Below are 23,862 nucleotides of genomic sequence, written 5' to 3' on the forward strand. Positions count from 1 at the left end.
ACCTGTCACAATTTCTATTTTAATTGACCGGCATATTTCCTTTAAATTTTGCTCCTTTCATCTTAAAGCTATGCCCGCTAGTCTTTGACATTTTCACCCTGGGGAAAATGGTTACGACTGTGTCATATTAATGTCTCTCATAATTTTATATCTGCCTGTCAGGTTCATCATCACCTTTTCCTTCAGACATATAACATGCGGGAGAGGTCAAGGAAAAATTCTAGGTCTCTGAAGGAAAAACAAAAACAGCTTGGGGAACAGATATTGTTGTTGGAGATCACCCTTTGGTTATTATTAAATAATTATTGGCAATCAGATGATCTATGGATACACTGTCAAGGAATAGCAGTTTTTACCACATCAAAGGCATCTTAAAAGGGTAATCTGTAGTCACAATTGGAGGGTTTCATTTGCGACGATTAAAAGGGTAATCTGTAACTGCGCAGGCGCACAATTGGAGGGTTTCACCCTCCCTCATTTGCGACGATGAGATATTGTTATTTACTAGAAGGGCAGTGGGACCCATACGCTGCTAACTGCCGTTCACCCAGTAGGGTTTTGTACAAAATATTCCACCACAATCTGACGAAACGTTCTCCCCACACGCAATATTCCCAAAAACTCTATCCATAGCCCCCTCAACTGCGCCGACTAGAAGTAGACATGGAAGTGTTTATAGGGCTTGAGGAAATGGAGCAGTTTAATAGGGTTTAGAGGTAGCTGCTTTCGGGGACAGAGAAAGGTGCTCTGCAATGCGATTCGGATGTGGTAAGCTGTTTTAGCAAGAGTTGACCCATTGCTGATGGTACTGGGTGTGGTCCAGCTAGCTGGGAATAGATAGCATTTTATGTTTTCACGTCATTGCACCGTGGACTGAGAGTGAAGATGGAAATAACATTAGGGAAAGTAGCAACGTTGAGAGTGATTAAGAAAGTATGTTTTTCTTTGCTTTTTGCTGCCCAATGATTGAAACACACCCTACATTAATGTTAAGCCCTAAAGTAATATTAAGTAGAAATGACCCTATACCCTTTAATTTACTGAGACTTCAATTTTTGAAAATTTACCATGACTATTCTACCCCAAACTGAAGCACCCAGTAATAAACCGAAGAGACACAAAAGCTGGAGTAACTCAGTGGGACAGGCATCTCTGGAGAGAAGGAATGGGTGACTTTTTGGGTCGACCCGAAACGTCACCCATTCCTTCTCTCCAGAGATGCTGCCTGTCCCGCCCGCTCAGTTGCTCCAGCTTTTTGTGTCTATCTGCGGTTTAAACCAGCATCAGCAGTTCCTTCTTACGCACCCAGTAATAAAGCCTGACAGTAATTTAAAAACACTTTTGACACTGAATGGAGCAGTATTTATTGGCACATTTCTAAATCGTGGGAGAGTGACTGAATAATTATATTTGTTTTCTGGAAAGAATTAGGGTTGATTTGTTTTATTATTAGGTTCAAAAACACCAACAAAGGAGTTTTCCACATATATTTAATTTCATCCATCAGTCAAAATAAGTCAACAGCTGATTAGCTACACAGTCCAACACAGTCATTTTCACAAAGTTCAGAACATGTTCTCTCAGTGACGTTCACATTTATAATTTCCCCAATCGTTAAATTCTGAATCATCATCTAGATACAGTTAGTAACAAATTTTTCTGCAGTCATATTTTTGATAGTTTTTTCGACATTCCTAATAAGGCATAAGATGAACCAATTAAAAACACTCATTTCCATACACTCCTCCATTCTGATTTCACAGACTGCTCTGATTATTGCACAGAACTACAAATATAAAACAAAATTCTGGTTAAAACAATCCACTGCAGAAAATGACAACATTTCAAAGCCAGCAGATTGCTAGCTTTTCTTCACAACCACATCAACAATCCTGGTGATTCACTGAATGTCTTATCGTCTGAACAAATGCATCTCCTTCAGTGCAATTTAAATTCAGCTTTAGATTAAGCATTTATAATTTTGGAAGATAGTGATTTTGTTTTGAGTAGTTAGGCAGAAGTAGTGAGATTAAAATGAAACATATCTTTTGTCAAATAATAATTATTTGCAGAGAATTCTTTCTAATAAAAATCTTGCTGTATCAGTGCCATTGATTACACTTCTTAGTCGTAAAATAATAAACTCTGAATACAGAATTTCTTAAAAAAATTAAAATAGTTTAAAAGTTGTCCTCGGTTGATCTCTAGTCTTCTACTCCTGTTGTTTCTTCGGACCATGAACGAAGCAGACACGAGAATTCAGCCACACAGTATTCAGAAAGTATTATGGACGGACTACTTCCCAAATAAACCTCTGGCAGTAGTTTAGCAGCTGGAAGTATCACACTGTAACAATGCTTAGTGGAGCACTTTGATATAATATTTTGGTTAACTATCCCATATATGGGTATCTCCATGTCGTCAATGGAACATGTGTTTCCTTCACAGATTGAGGTGATGTCCAACGAAGGATGTAGTGGGGTCCTCCAGCCTTGTCATTTGTTCCTTAAGAGAGGGAAAGAGTTAATGATGACGAATCAATTAATTGCAATTGCAGTTTAATCAAATCTTTGAGCACTGAGTTCAGGAACAAGGAGGTTCAGGAACAAGGAGTTGTACAATGCCCTGGTGAGACAAATAGTGTGCAGTTTTGGACTCCTAGTTTGAGAAAGGACATTTTTGCTATTGAGGGAGTGCAGCGTAGGTTCACCAGGTTAATTCCCGGGATGGCGGGACTGATGTATGATGAAAGAATGGGTCGATTGGGCTTGTATTCACTGGAATTTAGAAGGATGAGAGGAGATCTTATAGAAACATATAAAATTCTTAAGGGATTGGACAGGCTACATGCAGGAAAAATGTTGCCGATGTTGGGGGAGTCCTGAACCAGGGGTCACAATTTAAGAATTAGGGGTAGGCCAGTTAGGACTGAGAAGAGTTGTGAATCTGTGGAATTCTCTGCCACAGAAGGCAGTGGAGACCAATTCACTGGATGTTTTCAACAGAGAGTTTTCAACAACATGTTTTCATCAAATCAACTTACTATTGGTTTATCAGACACAGGGGTTCGATGAAATGCCTTGTAAAAAATATACATTGGTAATAAATACAATAATAAATGCTTAAATGGCACAACAGATGGATATGGTGGTCAATGCGGCTTTCGGTAGATTGCCCTACATCAGTTAGCGTATTGCATATAGAAGTTGGGACATTATGTAACAGTTGTGTAACATGTGGTGAGGTTGCATTTGATGTATTGTGTTCAGTTTTGGTCACACTGCTATAGGAAGGAATCTTTAAGCTGGAAAGAGTGCATGGCAGATTTATGAGGATGTTGCCAGGACTCAAGAGCCTGAGATACAGTGTGAAATAAATGTGACATTCAACGGAATTAAATAGACAGGCATTAAAACAGTTTAACAGAAATTATCATATGGATTGTTCTAAACCAAGTTCACCTACCAGAGATACGAGCTCCTCCAAATGGTTGCTGTGCCACAACCGAGCCAGTCGACTTATCATTGATGTAGAAGTTCCCAGCAGAGAATCGCAGAACTTTACTTGCTTCAGCTATAACATTTCTGAAACAAAATGCGTCAAATTTTCAATTAATACCTGGAGGGAAATGGATTACTTTAATTTTGGGCAGGTGCAAATCAAACATTAAACTAATTGAAAATGACACAGGTAAATGGAACTGGTGGAGCCAGGTACATTGGTCAGCATGGATGTGATGGGCCAAAGGGCATGTTTCTCTGCCATGTGTCTCCATGAGACTAAACTACATTGGGAATGCGTATAGGAAATGCAGATGATTGATGTGGGTGGTATCATAGAAAGTGAAGATGGTTATCAAAAATTGCAGCAGGATCTTAATCGGTTTGGGAAGTGGTCTGAGAGTGGCTAATGAAGTTTAATGTAGCTAAGTGCGAGAGGTTTCATTTTGGGAAGTAAAACTAGGACACGACCATCACAGTAAATGGTAGGGCTCTGGGGAGTGTTGTAGAGCAGGGGGATCTAGGCATATAGGTACATAGTTCCCTGAAAGTGGCGTCACAGGTAGATAGCGTGGTGAAAGGGCCAACATCAATCAAGGTATTGAGGATCGAAGTGGATCGTTATGTTATAGATGAACTAGACATAGATGTGGTTACCTTGCTATGGGAATTATGGCATTAAGCTGGATAGAGTGCAGACAAGATCTATGAGAATATTGCCAGGACATGAGAGGTCGAGCCATAGGGGGAGGTTGGGCAAACTAGGGCTTTATTCCTTGGAGTGCAAAGGGTGAGTGATCTGATAAAGGTCTATAAAATCATGAGGGGAATTGATAGGATGAATACATAGGGTCTGTTGTTCCACTGTCTTTTTATATTACTTGTGATGTTTCTAGTTTCCACTGTTTGGTTCCCATCGTCTACCACATTAATTTAAACTCCCCCAAAAGAGTATTAGCAGCCACCAACTCCCTCCCCCCCCTCCACCACACCCCCTGAGAACAGAGGATGAATATTTTTCTAATGCAGTTCCTTCCAATCTGGAATGCCTTAAAAAGGAGGAACCAGATTCAATAATACCTTCAATAATAATAAAATGGAAATAAATTGCAGGTGTAAAAGAGCAAATGACAAATAGATATTTCTTTCAAGGGTGGTAGAGTACACTGGGATGAATGGTGTCTTTTCGTGCTCGATGGTTCTATGATTCGAATCAGAGAAGCCAAAGAGAGGACATCTAAGAGCTTTTTGTGCCATGTTAGAGACAATTATCAAGCCTTTGGGCAGCCAGTAGCAATGCTGGGGAGAGCTCTGGAAAACAAACCATTCCTGAATTGCAAATCTTGCCCCTCTGGCTAGGGGAAACTAGCAAGAAATAATAGGCTTCACCCCCTTTTAAAGTTTTGAAAGTATAATCACCCATCTGTGACAGATACATTTAAAAAATTTGCATCAGAGCATTTGCGATTATTCTAAAGGCTATTATCTAAATAAATAGCACAAGCATTGTCTGCATATTGCATGATGATTTAAGGCATTGATCACACTCAATATAATGATTGTAAATCCACCAAAAACTCACTTATCTTGTGCAAAAATTGCACCTGTGAGACCATAAGGGGTACTTGTGTCAATCAAGTGAAGAATTTCCTGGTACTGATCAGCTGGATAAACATACACAGCCACGATGGGTCCAAAGATTTCCTGAAAGCAATAAAAGCATTTTGTTCATAATCAGTTGTGCTCTACTGTTATAGGAAAGGTGTTGTCAAGCTGGAAAGGATACAGAGAAAATTTACGAGGATGTTTCCAGGACTAGAGGGTCTGAGCTATAGGCAGAGGTTGAGTAGGCTGGGACTTAATTCCTTGGAGCGCAGGAGGATGAGGGTGATCTTATAGAGGTGTATAAGATCATGAGAGGAATAGATCGGGTAGATGCACAGAGTCTCTTGCACAGAGTAGGTGAATCGAGGACCAGAGAACATAGGTTTAGGGTGAAGAGGAAAATAGTTAACAGGAATCTGAGGGGTAACTTTTTCACACAAAGGGTAGTGGATGAACAGAAAAAGCTGCCAGAGGAGGTAGTTGAGGCAGGTGCTATCCCAACCTTTAAGAAGCAGTTACACAGGCACATGGATAGACAGGTTTGTAGGGATATGACCAAATGCTGGCAGGTGGGACTAGCATAGATGGGACATGTTGGCTCGTGTGGGCAAGTTGGGCCAAAAGCCCTGTTTCGACACTATCACTATGACTCTACTCGATAATTCCACAGCAGCAGCAGCAGCAGCAGCAGCAGCTGAGACACAAGCCCAGGTTTTAACTAGAGGGTATGAATGCCTCTCGAACGGTGCAGCTGGTTTGTTGTGCAGGTGAACCTCCTTAATCCTGACCATCAGTATATTCCAAAGAAGGCTTCCATGACGTTGAGGCCAGCAGTCAGGAGCAGAATTCCTGACCAGATTCATACATAAGGAAGCGTCAAAAGAATGAGGTAACTGAGTTTAGTGATGCTTAGTGACTATCTGTGATTGGACTTTACTGGCTTTATCTTGCACTAAACATTATTCCCTTATTGTGGATCTACACACGGTAACTGGCTCAATTGTAATCATGTAATGTCTTTCTGCTGACTGGTCAGCATGCAATAAAAGCTTTTCGCTATACCTCAGTACATGTTACAATAAACTAAACTGAGCTTAGTTACAGATGGTGGTACATTCTTGATCTAAAAGGAAATCATAAATGTTTTGAAGATATTTCTTTCTTGGCCACTCCACAGTCAATTTCACAGCAAGTTTCCTAGCTTGGTCTGTGCAGTCTGCGATTAAAATAGCAAACGAGGACCAAGTGAGATCTTTTGACATCGACATTAGCAAGATATTCACTTGCTTCCCAAACTCTGGGCCATAAAGTAGCATACAACCATAGTCCTGCTTAAGCAGAAAGAGCATTGCTGTGAATTTCCAGAACTAAAATGCAATTTTGCCCGGCTGAGATAAATGCTAAACTGTACCCAGTACGATTTGTACATACAATAGCAATCACATAGCATTGTAAAGGAAAACCAGCAGATATTCTCAATACCAGATATAAGGAGAAATTTCCTGATATGCACGCAAATGTTTTGGAAGTAGTTTGATCATTTAAAGTACATATTTTAAATAAATGTCATACAGAAGGATATTATAACATTCACATAGGCTTGAGTGGCCCAAATTTGTCCATATAATCAGTCTAAAGATGCTCTATAATATGGACTGAGTATTTGAAATTCAGATATTTCCTATTATTTGCAGAAGATCTGTGGTGGGTGATATCCTTACCTCTTTCATTATAGGATCCAGTGGGTCTTTTGTCTCTATAATTGATGGCTGCACATAATAACCAACTTTATCATCACATTTCCCCCCTGCAATTACTGTTAAATTTGGGGAGGATTCTACATGCTCCAGCCATTTCTTTATTCGAGCAAAAGACTGAAAGAAAGAAAAAAAAATGTTGCAACATGTAAAGCAAGCAAAACACTGCAATTTTCTCCACAGATGCTTTTGAACTGCTCTCTTTCTTCCTGAACCATGACTACCCCTCTACCGGGGTGGGAGATTGCAACCTGTTTCGACTTATGCAATCAACCCAACGTGCACAAACAATTAGATCAAATAGAACAAATTGACCTACAACTTTAGGCTGTGCACACCATAAACGGTATTGTATATGCAAGAAGATACTTCTACCATGGTAGACAGACCCTTGATCAGCCATTTCCCACAGATTTGCTCGCATCCTTCTTCTTCACAGGACAAGAAGAGTTCCCCTGATCATGGTGTCATTGGGCATACCCAGACCATATAACATAACACAGACACATTACAAGAGGGACCTTAACTACCTTAAAGGCCATTCATTGCCCTCTGCCAACTTCTCTGCTACCTGGACTAAATTATTTCACTCTCTCCACCATGAAATATTAACTATGTTGCCTGACCTGCTGTGTTCTCCAAGTATTTTTTTGTTTTCGTTTGATGTTTCTTCCGATTGAGTGCCAAAAATTAAATCTCCAATAGCATTCTTTACCTTGTTATCAATGACTGCTGAAAAGAATGTTTCGAAGTCATCGACTGGCTAAAAAAAAAAGACAAAACATTTATTGAGATCAAAATCACATTGCAACTTTATACACAATATTCAATTGACAGCACAAACCCAAGCTACATTTCACAATAACAAATAATCCCAGCTCTGCAAAGAGAGATCATTTGACAAATTGTTATCCAGAGGTTAGAGTTGGGTAATAAATTTCATTATGTTCTGCATTGCCTCACATGGTTCAAATTAGATCAACCTACACCCAGAGTCCCATGTTAAAATAATCTTAATAGATGGTAATTTCTAGCAGAAGCATGTTCAAATATGAAGGTCTTAGGATCGCAAACCAATTCAGTTACACACAAGGCAACTGTCTGGTTAGTTCCAGTCAGATTACCAGCAATTTACAAAATCAAAACCAGCTTTTGACCAAAGTCCAGTAAAAAAGGGACCATCCTTAACATTGGAGAAACTGTTTAGAACTGATGTCAGAAGTACTGTTGATACACAAGGGAAACAACTGGAACTCTCTCTAAAAAGCTGTAAAAGGTAGACTGTCAACCGAAAAACAAATGGTGATTTTGACGTAGAAAGGGTTGCAAAATTAGGTGGAGATAAACTGCAGATCAGACATAATTTCCGCAAATGGCAAAGCGCCTTCAAACATATCCCCATGTCTTTATTTGTTTGCTGCACAAACTGACTATGCCTTCAGCTCGCCAATCATAACCACATCCAATAAGATGGAGCACTGAAGCATTGACAACTACACAGCCTGTCACCCCACGCTGAACTCATACCTTTGGATTGGCAGTTTAATGGGAAACAACTCCACTGAAATGCAAGCCTTACAGTTTGGCGACACGACTCAGACACTATTTTAACTTTATATGGCAAGGTCAGCAAAATCCAGAGCCAAGGAGCAATCCCTCTAGGATAGGATAAAAGTGACTTGCGTGTATTTTTTTTAAAAATAAAGGTTATTTTGTAGTTCATGGAAATCATCTGTCCTCACCCAACATGTATTATTTCCCCATACAAACATTTATCCCATTACCAAAGCGATCTCTAACGTAGATTACTTTCCGAGCATTCTACATGATTCAAGGCAAGGAAATTCACCACAGATGGAGCCTATACAACCTGTCACGTCCATGCCAGTAAAGCAGCATACTGAAACTACACTTCCAGCAGCAGTGCATGGAAAACACTTTGACCATCATTTAAAACATAGATGGTCAATTAAGATGGCAAACAGGTTTTGTGGTAAGAGTGGTGTGACTCAGCATGTTGGATGTGTAGAAACACTGGCATTTAGAAAAACAAAATTTACATAATAGCACTAATATCCCCACACTGAGGATTTTACTACTTCAAAGTTGGTTATTATGATAGTAAGCTGCAATTGTGCAAATGGGATTTGGATCAAACATTTATTTTAGCATAAAGAAATGCTCATTGTGCTCACTTCATCTGCAGTTAGTGGAGCAAAGGGCAACTGTGGCGCATAGGGAAGTGGGTGGATACACAGCACTACAGTTTAAGCCAGTTGAGTGGTAAAATTGAGTGATCAGCAAATTCTCCTGCTGCTTTAAAGAGACCAACTTTTGAGATTAAACATGACGTGTCAGCTTTGATCTAATACCACAACAATCTTCTGGATTCATGTTTTTTTTTCAATGAGACCACAAGCAATAATAAATCATGAGCACAAATCCAAATAAAAAATATTTTAGTCACATTCCATTCCATAATACAAATCATTTCTAAATACAAGCTTAACCTCATTTAATCAGCACTTTCTAATTTATCGTACTTTTTAATTACCATTTTTAACCTTCGTAGGATCCTGCATTTCATCCTGGATTCTCAAGAATAAAAAAGGACAAATTGGCTGAATTTTTCTCATACTTACATTTCCTACTTTTATTTTCTTTTGCTCATCCTGGAGACTCTTTTTAATTTCAGGCCACAGTGTATCAGGCACATACATCCTTGAGCACGCTGAACATTTCTGCCCTCCGTATTCAAAAGCAGAACGAATTGTACCATTTACTACACTGGTAATATCAGCTGATTTATGCACAAAATGGTAGTTTTTCCCGCCACATTCTGTAAAAAAACAAGAGTTTTCTGATAAATTTATTTGATTTAGAACATACCAATGTGGCTAAGCAAGAGGTAAAGGTTTGCCAACAGACAAGATCTTAAATCCCTCTGATCCCCTAACTTGGAGCATGAATAAATAAGGTTTCCAATTATATATTTTTTGTAAAAGTTCCAAAATAATCCAACAAAGCAAAAGGAACCAAGTTGAATAAGGAAAAGACATGACCAGTTTGCATTTGCTTTAAACTGTTTTAAACAGAGGTTCCCAAAATGATAGATCTTAGAAGCTGTTTTAATTCTGGTTTGTCCGAGGATATTATATGAAAGTGCTACCAGAAGAGGACAGACTTTGTAGAGAAAGCTTCCAGAGCATAATAAATGAATTAAGGCTTATAAATATTTTATGGAGTCAAGGAAAGAGCGTTCACGTCGCGGACCTGCTTCTACCAATCTTTCCACCACCACGCACAAGAAGCGAGCGACAAGACAGACACCATTGTATGCAGATGCCGAGAAGTGTATTCAGCTCTGGTTGAACAACTTCTAATCTTGTGTGTGGACTCGATAAGAAGAAGATTATTTTATGACACGAGGATTTGACCACTAATCACTTGGGATAGAAAATCATTTTAAAACGATAAATTCCTTGGCTCTGAACAAATTTACATATTATCCACTGTTGATATTATTCAGTTACTTTTGTGAATTAACCACATCTATAATTGAATATAGTTTCCTTCTCAGTTTTTAAAACCTTGCCCTCAGGTCTACCAGTTACACTTTCCTTCCTGGCGTATTTTAGTTAAAGAGTCGCACTATTTGTGACATTATTCCTGGGCTTTTTTTTAATGCATAATTGAAGTGGTTTCATAATTCTTTTCCTGACACGTTGACCACAACAATCAGTTTAGTCTAGAAATGCAATGCGGAAATAGGTCCTTCGGCCTAGTGAGTCTGCGCCGACCAGCCCTACACACTAGGGACAATTTATATTTTTTTTACCAAAGTCGATTAACCTACCAACCTGCACGTCTTTGTAGTGTGGGAGGTAACTAGACCACCCAGGGAAAACCCACGCAGTCACGGGAAAATACAGACAGCATCCATGGTCAGGATCAAACCTGGGTATCTGGCACTGCAAGGCAGCAACTCTACCGTTGTACCACCGTGCTGCCCTTGTTCTTTCTGGAAAAGCTACAGGTTATCTTCTAAGAAAGAATACATAAATGATCCCAATCTACATCATTACCCACATTATAAATGACAGACAATGCGCGATGTAATGCTGGTTTGGAACTATTTACAAGACGAGTATACTGCCACATTGTATGCGGGTAAGTTAACACAATCAAAGAAAAAACACGCAATGCTGGAGTAACTCAATGGGTCATGCAGCATACCTGGAGAACCTGGATTGGTGGTATTTCAGGTCAGAAACCTTCCACATTTTAATATAATCAATATCTTTATAATAACATCTTCCTCAGATGAACTTTCCTTGTATTCGCACTAATTTGAGAAATCAATTAGACATTATAACTAAGACCTCAGGAACTTCAAGTAGGAATCTCGGAAATATAGAAAAGACATTGGGCATGTTAAATATTTAGTAATGTTAATTTGTATGGGATTGTTTCAAAAGATTGTTGGTCAGAACTAAGAAGAAATGTTCCTACCTCCAATTATACGAGGAAAGCTACGGTACTTTTCCAGGCTTGCAGAAGCCTGCTTCCAAAGATACTTAAATGTTCTGGAGAAGAAAAAGAGTGCCAAGTTATATAAAATATACACCATAGTTTTTCACACTTCTAAAACCCAAGTTGGAAAAAAAAACTTATCACCTTACACCATAAATAAAATGCAAGGCAAAGAATGTTGAAGGAAGATTCAAAAGAGGTGTTTAAATCCAGTTTTTGTTTGGATGGTATTAAGTGGTGATATATATCAGAGGCACAAGAAACTCAGATCAGTGAGTTATGACCATCTGAATGCAGAATCCAAAACCAGGGTAGAAGCAAGCTCAGAAATAACATTCAAAAGAGATCTGGATAAAAGCTTGAATGTTAAAGTGTTACGGAGACAGGAAAAGGGGAAAACAGGAATACAAATAGCTGAAGGGTCCCAACCATCAACATTGTCCATCCATTCACTCCCCAGATGCTGCCTGAACCGCCAAGTTCCTCCAGCACTTTGTGGTTTGAATAATAGCCCTTCAGTTTTACCAAAAAGGAGGCATATGCACATCAGGGCAAACAGGCCCAAAGTATTTTGCTGAATAAGTACAAAGCCAATTTCTGCGGCCTGTATATGTGCTTCAATGAAAAATTCACGTCCACATTTATGTAATCCTGTGCTGGTATAATTAATTCCAATACTACTGTTGCAGTATCACCTCAATTATGTACCCCTATGCCTGTATACCCCAGTTCTGCTTCCCAATTCTTACTTTTATTTATAGTTAAGCATATTGATTTCATAGAAAAAGTAGAAATTTTAAATGGAGATATTATTACTGCATGCCTTCAGTAACATTGTCTTCGAACTCAGCTAAAGTGAAAACTAAAAATCCTATTCACTTTGAAATGCAATTACAAGAGTGATTGTGTTATTTTTACATAAGTAACAAGAAACTAGACAATATACATTCTGAAGATACAACATTTGGACTTTTTTGTAATCGAAGGAATAAAAAATAAGCATAACTTTCTTCTCCAATCTTGTTATGCATGTTTCATCAAATGCTTGAAATCTTGCAGACTCCTCCCCACCCCAGGAAATGAATATTACAACATTATTTTTCTGTCTCATCGGAGATTAATGTTATACATTTCATAATTAATGGTAGTTACTTTCAAATACAGTTGAAAAGATTTATTAGTTTTTCACCTTTCTCTGCTCCCTTAAGCAGGAGCTTAAACCCAACTTTTTTGACTTGGCTTTCAGACACTATTCTAATATCCCAAAGGGCCTTTAACCAAAACATTACCTATCCATGTCCTCCAGAGATGCTACCTTTCCTGCTGAGTTACTCCACACTTTATGTGCCAGCATCCACAGTTCCTTTGACTTGATGTCAATCTTCAACAACATTCATGTGAAGCTGCTATTCACCAATAAATGCAGTTTGTCAATACTTACGGGACACTGCCAGTGAAGTTGATTCCTGCTAAATGCTCAGAATCCAAAATTGTTTCGCCAAATAACGGCCCATCAGCTGGGACAAACTGAATGACATTCGGCGGAAGTCCGGCTTCAAGTAGTATTTCGTACACTTTATAACTAGCAGCCATAGCCGTGTCACTGGGTTTCCAGACCACCACGTTACCCTGAAACAATATACAAGTTTACCATCTTACTTGAAATTCTTAATTTATTATCAAAACTGCATGATAGAATAAATTGTGGCATCTTGAACAGAAGAGCGTCATAAAGATGTGCAATACTGGCTGTAGCTGGATTTGTAGAAACTAAGCACACCTGTTATCACAAAAATAACAGGATTCCACTAGCCCCAGGAAAATAAATAGTTCTTGCGCTCCCTTGTGTTATTCCCTTATCATTTTTGTTGTATGACGGTCTGGTATGTGAATATAGCCAAATTATATAGTTGACAAATTAACTTGATTTATCGTAGAATCTTACATGGCATATCTAGATAGAGGTACGGACTACACATACACAGCACTTACGTATCAAGAAACCTACAAATCTTACTGAGATAATCACCCAGCAATTACAGGGATAGTATATACAGTTCTTTGCCTGGTCAGGTTTTGATCCCAAAAAGCACCAAGTATCCTTCAGTTTAAAAGGGAATATAATAGCTTCCCACAGCAATCGTTTCTACAATATGTTTTTTCAAATGTCTTAATACTCTATCAGTTTGCCACAAGCACCCACTAGCCTATTTGTTTATGAATTCCAACTGCAATGGAGGAATGAGAGAAACTATAAACAAAATACTTAAAAGCAAATAAACCAGGATAGAAAGAGAACAGATGAGTCACAATCTTTAAAATGGTTTATTGTGAATACGGTGAAAGGCGACCCTCTACACCCTTGGGATTCTGTTTGCAATGTGCTCTCGTGTAACGTCGGATTTTTAATATATTATTTGTTTCTTACCATAAGAGCTGGAGCTCCTGCCAGATTCCCACCGATTGCAGTGAAGTTAAAAGGCGAAATAGCTGCTACAAAGCCCTGCAGGAAAAAAAATAGTCAGTTCAGTATCGGAGCTCAACACAAAAAATACTATTATTGATCATTTACTGCAATACACTGTTCTGGCAATTTTTTCCCCCCAAGTGTTTTGACGAAACTAAATGCAGATCTCTTGTATCTTTATGTTTTGCTTACTCCTAGTTACACCCTCACCTCGTTACACCCTCACCTCTAAACTCCTGTACAGAGTTTTGTTGGTGCTTGGCGATTCACTGATTGGTTGTTGATGCTGAAGTTCCAAAGCGTATTTGGCATTGAATCGAAAGAAGTCAATTAGTTCTGCTGCTGCATCAATCTCTGCTTGAATGACTGTTTTACCCTGAAAAAAAAGACCAATATGAACATTTTATAATTTCATATAGATTACCACTTAAGACTTTGGTCTGAGGCCTTATATGTTCTCAAGTAGATGGAAAAGATCCCACATAAATAGGATAGTGAAGTTGTCAATTCCTTAACTAACATAAGTTAAAATAATTATCTGGTCATAATGCAGTGAGTGGCATTGAGGTGCACAAATGGACTGCTGCATTTTAAATTTCACCACACATACTTAATGAATTGTCTATAAAGACGTTTGGATTAGCTCTAAAGAACATATGCTTAAGAATGTCCTTTTCCTCTTCCTTGCTGTTGTGAATCCATTCGACATACCTGGCCAACCATGGTTCTAGCCAACAGGTCTGCACGTCTTGACCCACTGATCAGGTCAGCCGCTTTGAAAAATATTTGAGCTCGATCCTCGACGGGTTTGAGATCCCATTCTCTGTGAGCAGACAGCGCCGCATTAATTGCTTTGTTAACTAATTCCTGCAAAAGGAAAAACGTAAAATCAGCATTTACTTGTGTGAAAATAATTTAGGTTAAAATACATTTAATCTCGGGAGTTATGATGAACATCAAATGTTTACGTTCCCCCACATTCGCTAGTTTTTTTTACTGACAAGCTATAACATTCCATCATGTATAATAGGAAATCAGAGAGTTAAAACCCTTTTTTAAGGAGGAGGGGGTGGTTTGGGAGGCAAACGTGGATAACCACTGTTCCATCACATTTCCTAAGTGAAAAGATCTTGAAGTCCAAGGCCAGACTTTGTCACTGGATCCTGGTCACTATAAATTATGCAGAATGAATACACTTTTTTTCATACCCTTTATTGCCTATCAATACTTCTGGAAGCTATTTTAACTTCAATGCAAGAGGCATTTTAGCCACAGACTGAAAACATATTTCCCAAACCCTGAATCTTTTATTGCCGATCAGAAAATCATTCTATATTCAGTTTTGTCTGGGGATGAAACTAATTCTAACCCACGGTATTCTAATGCAATACAAAACTAATCTCCATTTCACAGCCAATTTCACAACTTCAATATTCATCAAAGCACTTCAGCATTATACCATGTAACTCAGGGAAATGTGACTGCCTATTAGCATGCAGCAAGGTCCCATGATACCAAAGGACAATGTCAATTAAACTGCTACCTTTAATTGATTTTAATTAAATGAGAAAAAAATAGCTACAACATGACAGAGAGCTCAAAAGAGCACCAATGAATATGTATCTGATTTTCTCTGAAAGATGCTACCTCCAACAATGCAATATTCTCTCATTAGAGCACCAATGTCGCAGCCCATTGGAGCTCAAACCCATAGCAGCCTGATTCAGGATGCAACAGTGGTACCCACTTAGATCATTTTAATATATTATTGTAAAATCCATAAACCTGGGGTGCTGTTACTGTATATATCAATCCAGTTATTCATGCTGCTCAGCTTACCTTGTCAGCATAGCAGAATTTGGCTATCTTGTGCGAATGGTTAAATGGCTAAAATAAAAGAAAAGAACATTCATTTTGTGATGATGCTGTGTTGCTAGAATATGTACTTAGCTATAACATTGTATGTAAGAAAACCTACAAATCAAACATGAGCATATTCAGAAAAATACAAGACAATGATTTAATTTTAAGAATTACAAAGATACATGGCATTTAAGGTGTAGGCATTTCATCGCGACACCATAAGTACAAATCTGGGCACCACCATTTGGGGAAGATGTGAAGTCAGAGAGAGGGAACAAAATGGATTTAGGAGAATAATTGTGAGGATGTGACGCTTTATTTGTGTGGCAGATTGAGGTTGTGATTGTTCTCCCCAGAATAGAGAAGATTGAAAGGGAATCTGATAGAGATTTTAAATTAATAAAAATGCCTATATACAGTCGGTAATAAAAAACATTTCCTCCGGTTTCCTCCCACATTCCATAGACGTGCAGGTTTGTAGGTTAAATGGCTTCTGTAAATTGTCTTTGGTGTATAGGATAGAACTAGTATACATGTGATCGCTGGTCAGCGCAGACTCGGTGGGCAAAAGAGCCTGGTTCCGCGCTGCATATCTAAAACCAAATTAGTGAAAGGCTGAAGAATTGATGAGCATACGATTTAAGAAAATAGACAAATCCATCAAAAACAGCACGAGCAAAAAAATATTATTAAGAAAGTGGCTCAAATGCCCATGACTATAGTGGAGTAAGATTTAATTATATTATTAAAAAATAACTGGTTAAATAATTGAAAGAAAAATAAAATGCAGGTCTGCGGGAATGGGGTGGGAGAGTGTGAATGGCTGGATTGTTGCTATGGAGAGTTGGCATGGACTCAATGTACTAAATGGCCTGTCTCCAGGTTGTAAATCAACCTGCCCAAAACATTATTCATATTCAAAAGATCAAGAAATTCAAATTTATGGAGTAAAATTGAAATTGAATTAACAGCTTTGCTACAGCTCGCCAGCCAGTCAACGTTGGATTTCAGAAGTATTCTCAATGAAGTAAAAGTGAATAAATGTTTAATTCACTTCTGTACTTACACATAGCTGGTATCGTATCTCTTTAGTCCAGACATGTTCTCCCCCAATAACACATGGGATCTCGAGTGTTCTTCCCTTCAAATCATTCAGAGCCTAACAGAAAGATAATCTACAGATCAGAATCATGGGAGAGCAATTATTACATTTCCATATCTAAGACAGCTGTGTTACATGTTGGAAAGTAATGCACCAACTTAATCCACAAATTAGCCAAGGCCTTCAGATCCACCTATACGCCTACTCTTCTAATTTTTATCTGCCATGCGTTTCCTTCTTGTTTACACTGTTTTTCAATGCAGGACATTAAGCCATCATTGGCATGCACTACATAATTATCTTCCAAAATCCGTTCAAGCTTGTTAAACTTTCTCCTTGAACATGCCTCAATTATCTTACCTAATTTATCCTCCGAGCATACTGAGGATGGAGGGGATAAGGTTGGGAATAAATGAAACTCCAAGCTGTACAGTGTGTACGAGTCAGTCTTGGGTTGCAGTGCAATGATGTAAATATGGATACAGTAATAATAATAATAATAAGAGAACATGAGATTAGCTCAACTCAGGGCTCATTGTCCCAGGACTGTGAACTAGGATCAGAATAAAATTATAACTATTACCTTTTCAGGTAGAGAAGAAATGAACACATACATTACCAGACAATAGAAATAGACAGAGTGGCAATAAAGGGGGCTTTTTCAGGTTGGCCGCCAGTGACGAGCAGAGTTGCAAAGGGCTCGGTGCTGGAGTTGCTACTCTTCACGTTATATATTAATGAATTGGATGAGGGGATTGAGGGCTTTGTGGCTAAGTTTGTGGATGATATGTAAATATGTGGAGGGGCAGATAGTGTAAAGAAAGCAGGGACTCTGCAGAAAGGATTGGACAGGTTGGGAGAGGCAGAGAAGTGGCAGATGGAATATAGTGTAGCGATATTTGGAGTCGTGTCATTTGGTAGTAGGACTAAAGGCATAGAAATCTCTAAATGGGGAGAAAATACAGAAATTGGAGGTGCAACAGGACTTGAGAGTGCTGGTACAGGATTCCCAAAAAGTTAATCTGCAAGTCGAACCACTAGTAAAGAAGCCAAATGCAATGCTCGCATTTATTCCAAGAGGGCTGGTATACAAAATTGGGATGTAATGCTGAGGATCTATAAGGCGCTGATCAGGCCGCATTTGGAATTTTGTGAGCAATTTTGGGCATCATATCTGAGGAAGGATATACAATACAATACCATTTATTTGTCATTTGAACCTCATATGAGGTTCAAACGAAATTTGGTTTCTGCAGCCATACAAGAAACAAAGAACCAAGACACACACCATATGCTGACTCTGGAGAGGGTCCAGACGTTTACAAGAATGATCCCCAGGAATTAGTGGGTTAACATACGATGAGTGTTTGATGGTATTGGGCCTGTACTCGCTGGAGTTTAGAAGCATGAAGCGGACCTCGTTGAAACTTACCAAACAGTGAAAGTCTTGGATAGAGTGGATGTGGAGAGGATGTTTCCACTAGTGGGAGAGTCTAGGATTAGAGGTCATAACCTCAGAATTAAAGGACATTCCTTTAGGAAGATGGAGAGGAATTTCTTTAGAGAGAGGGTGGCGAATCTATGGAATTCTTTGCCACAGCGATTGTGGAGGCCAAATTAATGGATATTTTTTATAGCAGTGATAGATATATTCTTGATTTGTACGGGTGTCATGGGTCATGGGGAGAATGGGGTTAGGAGGGAGAGATAGATCAGCCATGATTGAATGGCCTAATTCTGCTCCTATCACATGACCTGAAATACAATAACTTTGTTGACAATATCACAATTAATTCCATATCAGTTTCATCAAGCTGAACATGAGCAGGCTCTCAGTTCAACGTGGACATTTCTGTTCATGCGCTAAGATACATCTCTTTCTGATTGATAGGTGCTTGAGTAGTAGCGGCATCAAAGTATACAGGGAGAAGGCAGGAGAATGAGGTAGAGATGGAAAAATAGATCAGCCATGATCGAATGATTAAGCAGACATATTTGGCTGATTGGCCCAATTCCTCTCCTGTGTTTTATGATCTTATCACCAATGTGGAATTGCATGTCTCCTGTGACTGTTGGGATTCGTTCATGTGCTCCAACTTTCTCCAAAATCCCAAAGATATGCTGATTCATAGATTAAATGGCAAATGGGGATTGCAGCTGGTACAAATGGATGGTGGGAGAATTAGGGGTGTTAATGAGGAAATGAAAGAGAATAGGTTACAAGAAATAAGTGGGGAACTGGGATTGCTCTAAAGCCAGGCCTAGACTTGATAGAACTAACGACCTTCTTCGATATTGAAATGAATTACAAATTTGGATCATCTGACTGTCTGTTTTACTGAAGTCAAGTAGCATTTCTTGTTGGATGTGCGGTTGCTTCATTGCGCTGTATAAAGCTTATAACCACACCTTCTGCAGAGCTTGCCGTTCTGAGCTTCCCGGTTTGAATTCAAGGATAGGTTCATTCTTTACTGCTGCTGCAGCCGTGTGTGTCAAGCAGAATCTGCAACAAATGGCCAAACAATCATCCTTAAGGCTAATGTTCAACATCCAGTCAACTGAGTCCCACATCAAATACAAAATGCAAATATAATAAAACAAAAGCTAAAAGTAATGTTATAATTTTATTTTACATCCTCAAGTTTTCAGAAGGTACATCTTTTACTTCAGGTCCATTTTTAATGACTGTACTGTTTGCATAATGTTTATTGCACAGTGCAATGGTTTTGCATTTCATCATGCAAATTTGAGGTGGTCTATCAAATTCCATTCTCACAATCATAAATTATTGTTACAGCGTCCCTATTAATTATCTATATTCCTGTAACCCACTAAAAGCTACTTAGATCTGTTACCCTCTGACTAAAACTTCACGAAGAACACAAAGTGCTGGAGTCACTCAGTGGGTCAGGGAGCATCTCTGGGGGTCTTAGGTAGGTGATGTTTTGGGTCAGTCACTTATCGACCAGAGAAAGGTATAAACCTGAAACATCACTTATCATGTCCTCCCGAGAAAATGGCCCCAACCTGAAACATCACCTAGCAACGTCCTCCAGAGAAGGAAGCATCCCGACCTAAAAAAACATTGCCTACAAACGTCCTCCAGAGAAGAAGGGTACCGACCTGAAATGTGGCCTGTCCATGTCCTCCAGAGATGCTGCCTTTCCTGCTGAGTTACTTCAGCACTTTTTCCATGCAAGATTCCAGCACCTGCAGTTCCTTGTGTCTCCTGTGATAAAAGCCTCATGCCTGCTGCCTCCCTTTTGCCACTTCTTTTCACCATGACATTTCTGCAGCTAACACCCAACATAAAACTGTCTTCCCCACCCAACATAAAACTGTCCCATCCTTCCCTTTGTATGTGAAACATCTTACCTCCTTTAACTGTGAGCCTATGATTAACTGATTAACACATTTGATACAAGACAAGATACATTTATTTGTCACATGTACCAGTTGGCACAGTGAAATGTGATCACCATACAGCCATACAATAACATAAAGAACACAACACACAATAGAGTTTAACATAAAACATCCTCACACAGCAGAATCAAAAGTTTCCCACTGTGAGGAAAGGCACCCAAGTCAGTCATCTGGACTACATCAATCATTATCAGTAATGCTTTACCTCTGACGTAAACTGTCAGTTACTCCCAAGTCATCTTAGAATACTAATTGCTGTTCTTTCCACCAGTATTATGCCCTTAGACCCCTTCACTTTTGTATTTCCACCTCCAACAAGAATTCATCAGTTCTCTAATTCTTAACAGGCTTGACAATGTAAATGCAGGAATTACATTTGTAGTATCAGGGCACGTGGCTTCAAAATAAGTAGTTATTCAGGAATTAGATGAGCAGAAATGTCCTCATTCAGTGAATTGTTGAAAGTCTCTACCCAAAAGAGTTTTACATTCTCAATTGCTGAGTGTTATCGGGGCAGAGATCAATATATTTGCATTTTAAGGAAATAAGAAAATGTTGGGCTTAAACAGAAGAGAGGCAGAACAGGCAATAGGCAATAGGTGCAGGAGTAGGCCATTTGGCCCTTCGAGCCAGCACCGCCATTCAATGTGATCATGGCTGATCATCCACAATCAATTCCTGCCTTTTCCCTATATCCCCAGACTCCGCTATTTTTAAGAGGCCTATCTAGCTCCCTCTTGAAAGCATCCATTGAACCTGCCTATACCGAGGCAGAGAATTTCACGGACATGAGGGGATGGCGACTTATCCCTGCATCTATTTCTTGTGTTCCATTAGTTTTTTCCCTCCCCATCAGCACATCCTAATGTACTATTTACAGTATCACATTTTGTCACTGTCTAACTGCCCTTATAACTTATCCCCATAGTAACTTTAGCCTCATCCCAACACAGATATTCCCGGTCATGTCCATCCATCCTCCTCATCCACCTCCCCCATGCCATTTGAAACAATTTATTCAGAAGGGTTGTCAACACATTAAGATTATCTTTCCTTGATGTGTAACGCTTCCCTGCCAAGCTTCCATTATTTTACTGTTTTGTTTCAGACTTCCAGCATCCATCGGGTTTAAAAATAAATTTAACAGAACTGTTTTAGAATCCACCTGCAGTTTAAACCCAACTTAATTTACCAATAACTTACAGGTTTATAAGTCATCCCTCCAATCTATATCCTCTCATCTTAAACCAGATTCCAAAAACAGGCTTCATCTGACCTTCTTTGCCAAACCCACCCTAGAGAAATCCCAGAGGAACTCGGTGGGTCACGCAGCATCTGCAGAGGGAATGGACAGCCAACATTTTGGGTCTGGACCTTGCTTCAGACTCTCAGCCCTCCACAGGTTGCTGAGTTCCACTACTTTGTGTTTTGCACAAGATTCCAGCACGTTAGAAATCCCTCTGAATAAACCTATCCCATACCTCCGCAAACTGTTTATTTAACTAATCTTGTCAGCCACCTCGACCTTTTTATTTGGACTGCGCTGTGAACGACCTTGAGGTCTGGGACTAGCTGGAAGGTTGATTGGGGAAGGGAGGTGGGGGGAGGCATGGGATAGGGGCGGGGGGAGAGATAGGAATAGGCAAGGAACAGAGTGGCCGGGAGGGATAGAAGGTATTGGGGAGGAATGGAGGGGGGCGAGGAACAGAGGGGGGTTCAGGAATAGAGGGGGTTCGAGGAATAGGAGGCAGGTGAAGGGGGTGAGAGAATGGGAGAACATGTGAAGAATGTGAGGGAATAGGGGACATGGGAAGGCGAGGAATAAGGGGGGCAAAGGGGACATGGGGGTCGAGGGACAGGGGGGGGGGGGAAGAAAAGGGAATAGGAGAGCAGAGAATAGGAGGGAGCGGGGGGTGAGGGGGTCGTGGTTGAGTGAGGGGAAGAGGTCAAGGGGACGTATGGAATGGGGAGGTGCGGGATACAACTGAGGGAACCGCCGGCTCCCGGCAGAGACACATGACCTTTCTCTGCCACTGAGGGTGTCGCCCCGCGGTGCCTAACTTCCTCTTTCACCCTCTCTCTCACTCTCTCACTCACCCCGGGCGTCCACGGGCCAGGAGCCGCCTGACCGTCAACATGTCGTCGTCGTCGTCGCGGTCTGAGGCGCGGAGTGATGCTACGGGGGGGGGTTGGCCGCGCGATGCGGTCGGCGCCGGGCCGCATCACCGTGAGCGCGCGCTCCACAAAATTCCCTCCCTCCCCCTCTTTCTTTCCCTCTTTCTATCCGTCTCTCCCTGTCTCCCCCCTCTTCTCTCTCTCCCCCTCTCTCTCTCTCTCACTCCTTGCTAATTCCACCATTCACATCAAATTGACATCTCGTTGGGCGGCGGAGTTTGAGCGCCAACTTTTCCGCTGGTTTTAGTCAGCGGGCACCCTCCGCGCTGCAGGAAGGAGTGCGCCCCCCGCGTGGGAGCCTTGGAGCAAAGGTACCAGTAGCCTCCAAAGATCCTTTGGTAGCCTCTGCCTTGGAGGATGGGGGGAAGATCTTATAGAGGTGTATACAATCATGAGGTGAATAGATAGGGTAAACACACAGAGACTCTTGCCCAGAGCAGGGGAATCAAGAACCAGAGGACAGGTTCAAGGTGAGGGGGGGAGGGGGAGGGGGAGATTGAAGAGGAACCTGAGGGGTCACATTTTCACTCAAAGGGTGGTGGGTGCATAGAACGACCCCAGTTGAGATAGTTGAGGCAGAGACTTGTAACAATAGGATTGTTTATTTAAGTACTGCTGTACGGGGGTCGTCCATTATGTATCGTCCAGATAGAGACAGAACATAATGAAACAAGACTAACGAACGCAACGTTTAAGAAACAATTTGACAGGTACATAGAGAGTGTAGGAAGAAACTGCAGGTGCTGGTTTAAACCAAAGTCAGACACAAAATGCTGGAGTAACTCAGCAGGACAGGCAGCATTTCTGGAGAGAAGGAATGGGCGACGTTTCAGGTCGAGACCCAAGGTCTAAAGAAGGGTCTTGTCCTGAAATGTCATAGAAACCTAGAAAATTGGTGCAGGAGTAGGCCATTCGGCTCTTCGAGCCAGCACCGTCATTCAATATGATCTTCCAAATTAGTACCCCATTCCTGCTTTTTCCCCATATCCCTTGATTCTATTAGCCCCAAGAGCTAAATCTAACCCTCTCTTAAAAACATCTAGTGAATTGGCTTCCATTGCTTCCTGTGGCAGAGAATTCCACAGATTCATAACTCTCAGGGTGAAAACGTTGTAGCAGCAGATTTTTCAGATCTTTCAGGAAATTAACTCCCTAGCCACTAATTGGGTGAGAGGGGATAAGGGGAATATCTTCGGTACGCATGCAAGCTGCCTCAGAGACTTTCAGAGCTTCTACTTTCATAAAGCTTCAGCACACAGTCTTTTAATGAATATTTTCTTTATTGTAGATATAAAACAGTAAGATACATCCAAGGTTTTCCGACTTGTTCCAGCAATCTTCTTCGAACTCCAGCGCATTGCTTCAGATACTAGAAAACTCCTCGTGTCTCCTTCTTCACATGAGGCTTGACATGCTTGACATGGTCGAAGGATA

At 40.2% G+C, this 23,862-nt stretch overlaps 1 protein-coding gene across 1 annotated transcript; it reads right to left on the bottom strand.

Moving 5' to 3' along the window:
- Window positions 1-1,473: 1,473 nt before the first annotated feature.
- Window positions 1,474-22,500, bottom strand: aldh4a1 (aldehyde dehydrogenase 4 family, member A1). Its single transcript, XM_055659221.1, is given in 16 exon segments — window positions 1,474-2,505; window positions 3,466-3,584; window positions 5,083-5,204; window positions 6,827-6,979; window positions 7,578-7,625; window positions 9,505-9,701; window positions 11,375-11,448; window positions 12,837-13,024; window positions 13,824-13,898; window positions 14,089-14,238; window positions 14,574-14,729; window positions 15,702-15,749; window positions 16,792-16,884; window positions 19,237-19,330; window positions 22,351-22,434; window positions 22,436-22,500. Coding segments are annotated over 16 exon segments (1,755 nt in total). The 5' UTR covers window positions 22,477-22,500; the 3' UTR covers window positions 1,474-2,392.
- Window positions 22,501-23,862: the final 1,362 nt, after the last annotated feature.

Source organism: Leucoraja erinacea, chromosome 30 (genome assembly GCF_028641065.1).
Source record: "Leucoraja erinacea ecotype New England chromosome 30, Leri_hhj_1, whole genome shotgun sequence".
NCBI classification, from domain to species: Eukaryota; Metazoa; Chordata; class Chondrichthyes; order Rajiformes; family Rajidae; genus Leucoraja; species Leucoraja erinaceus.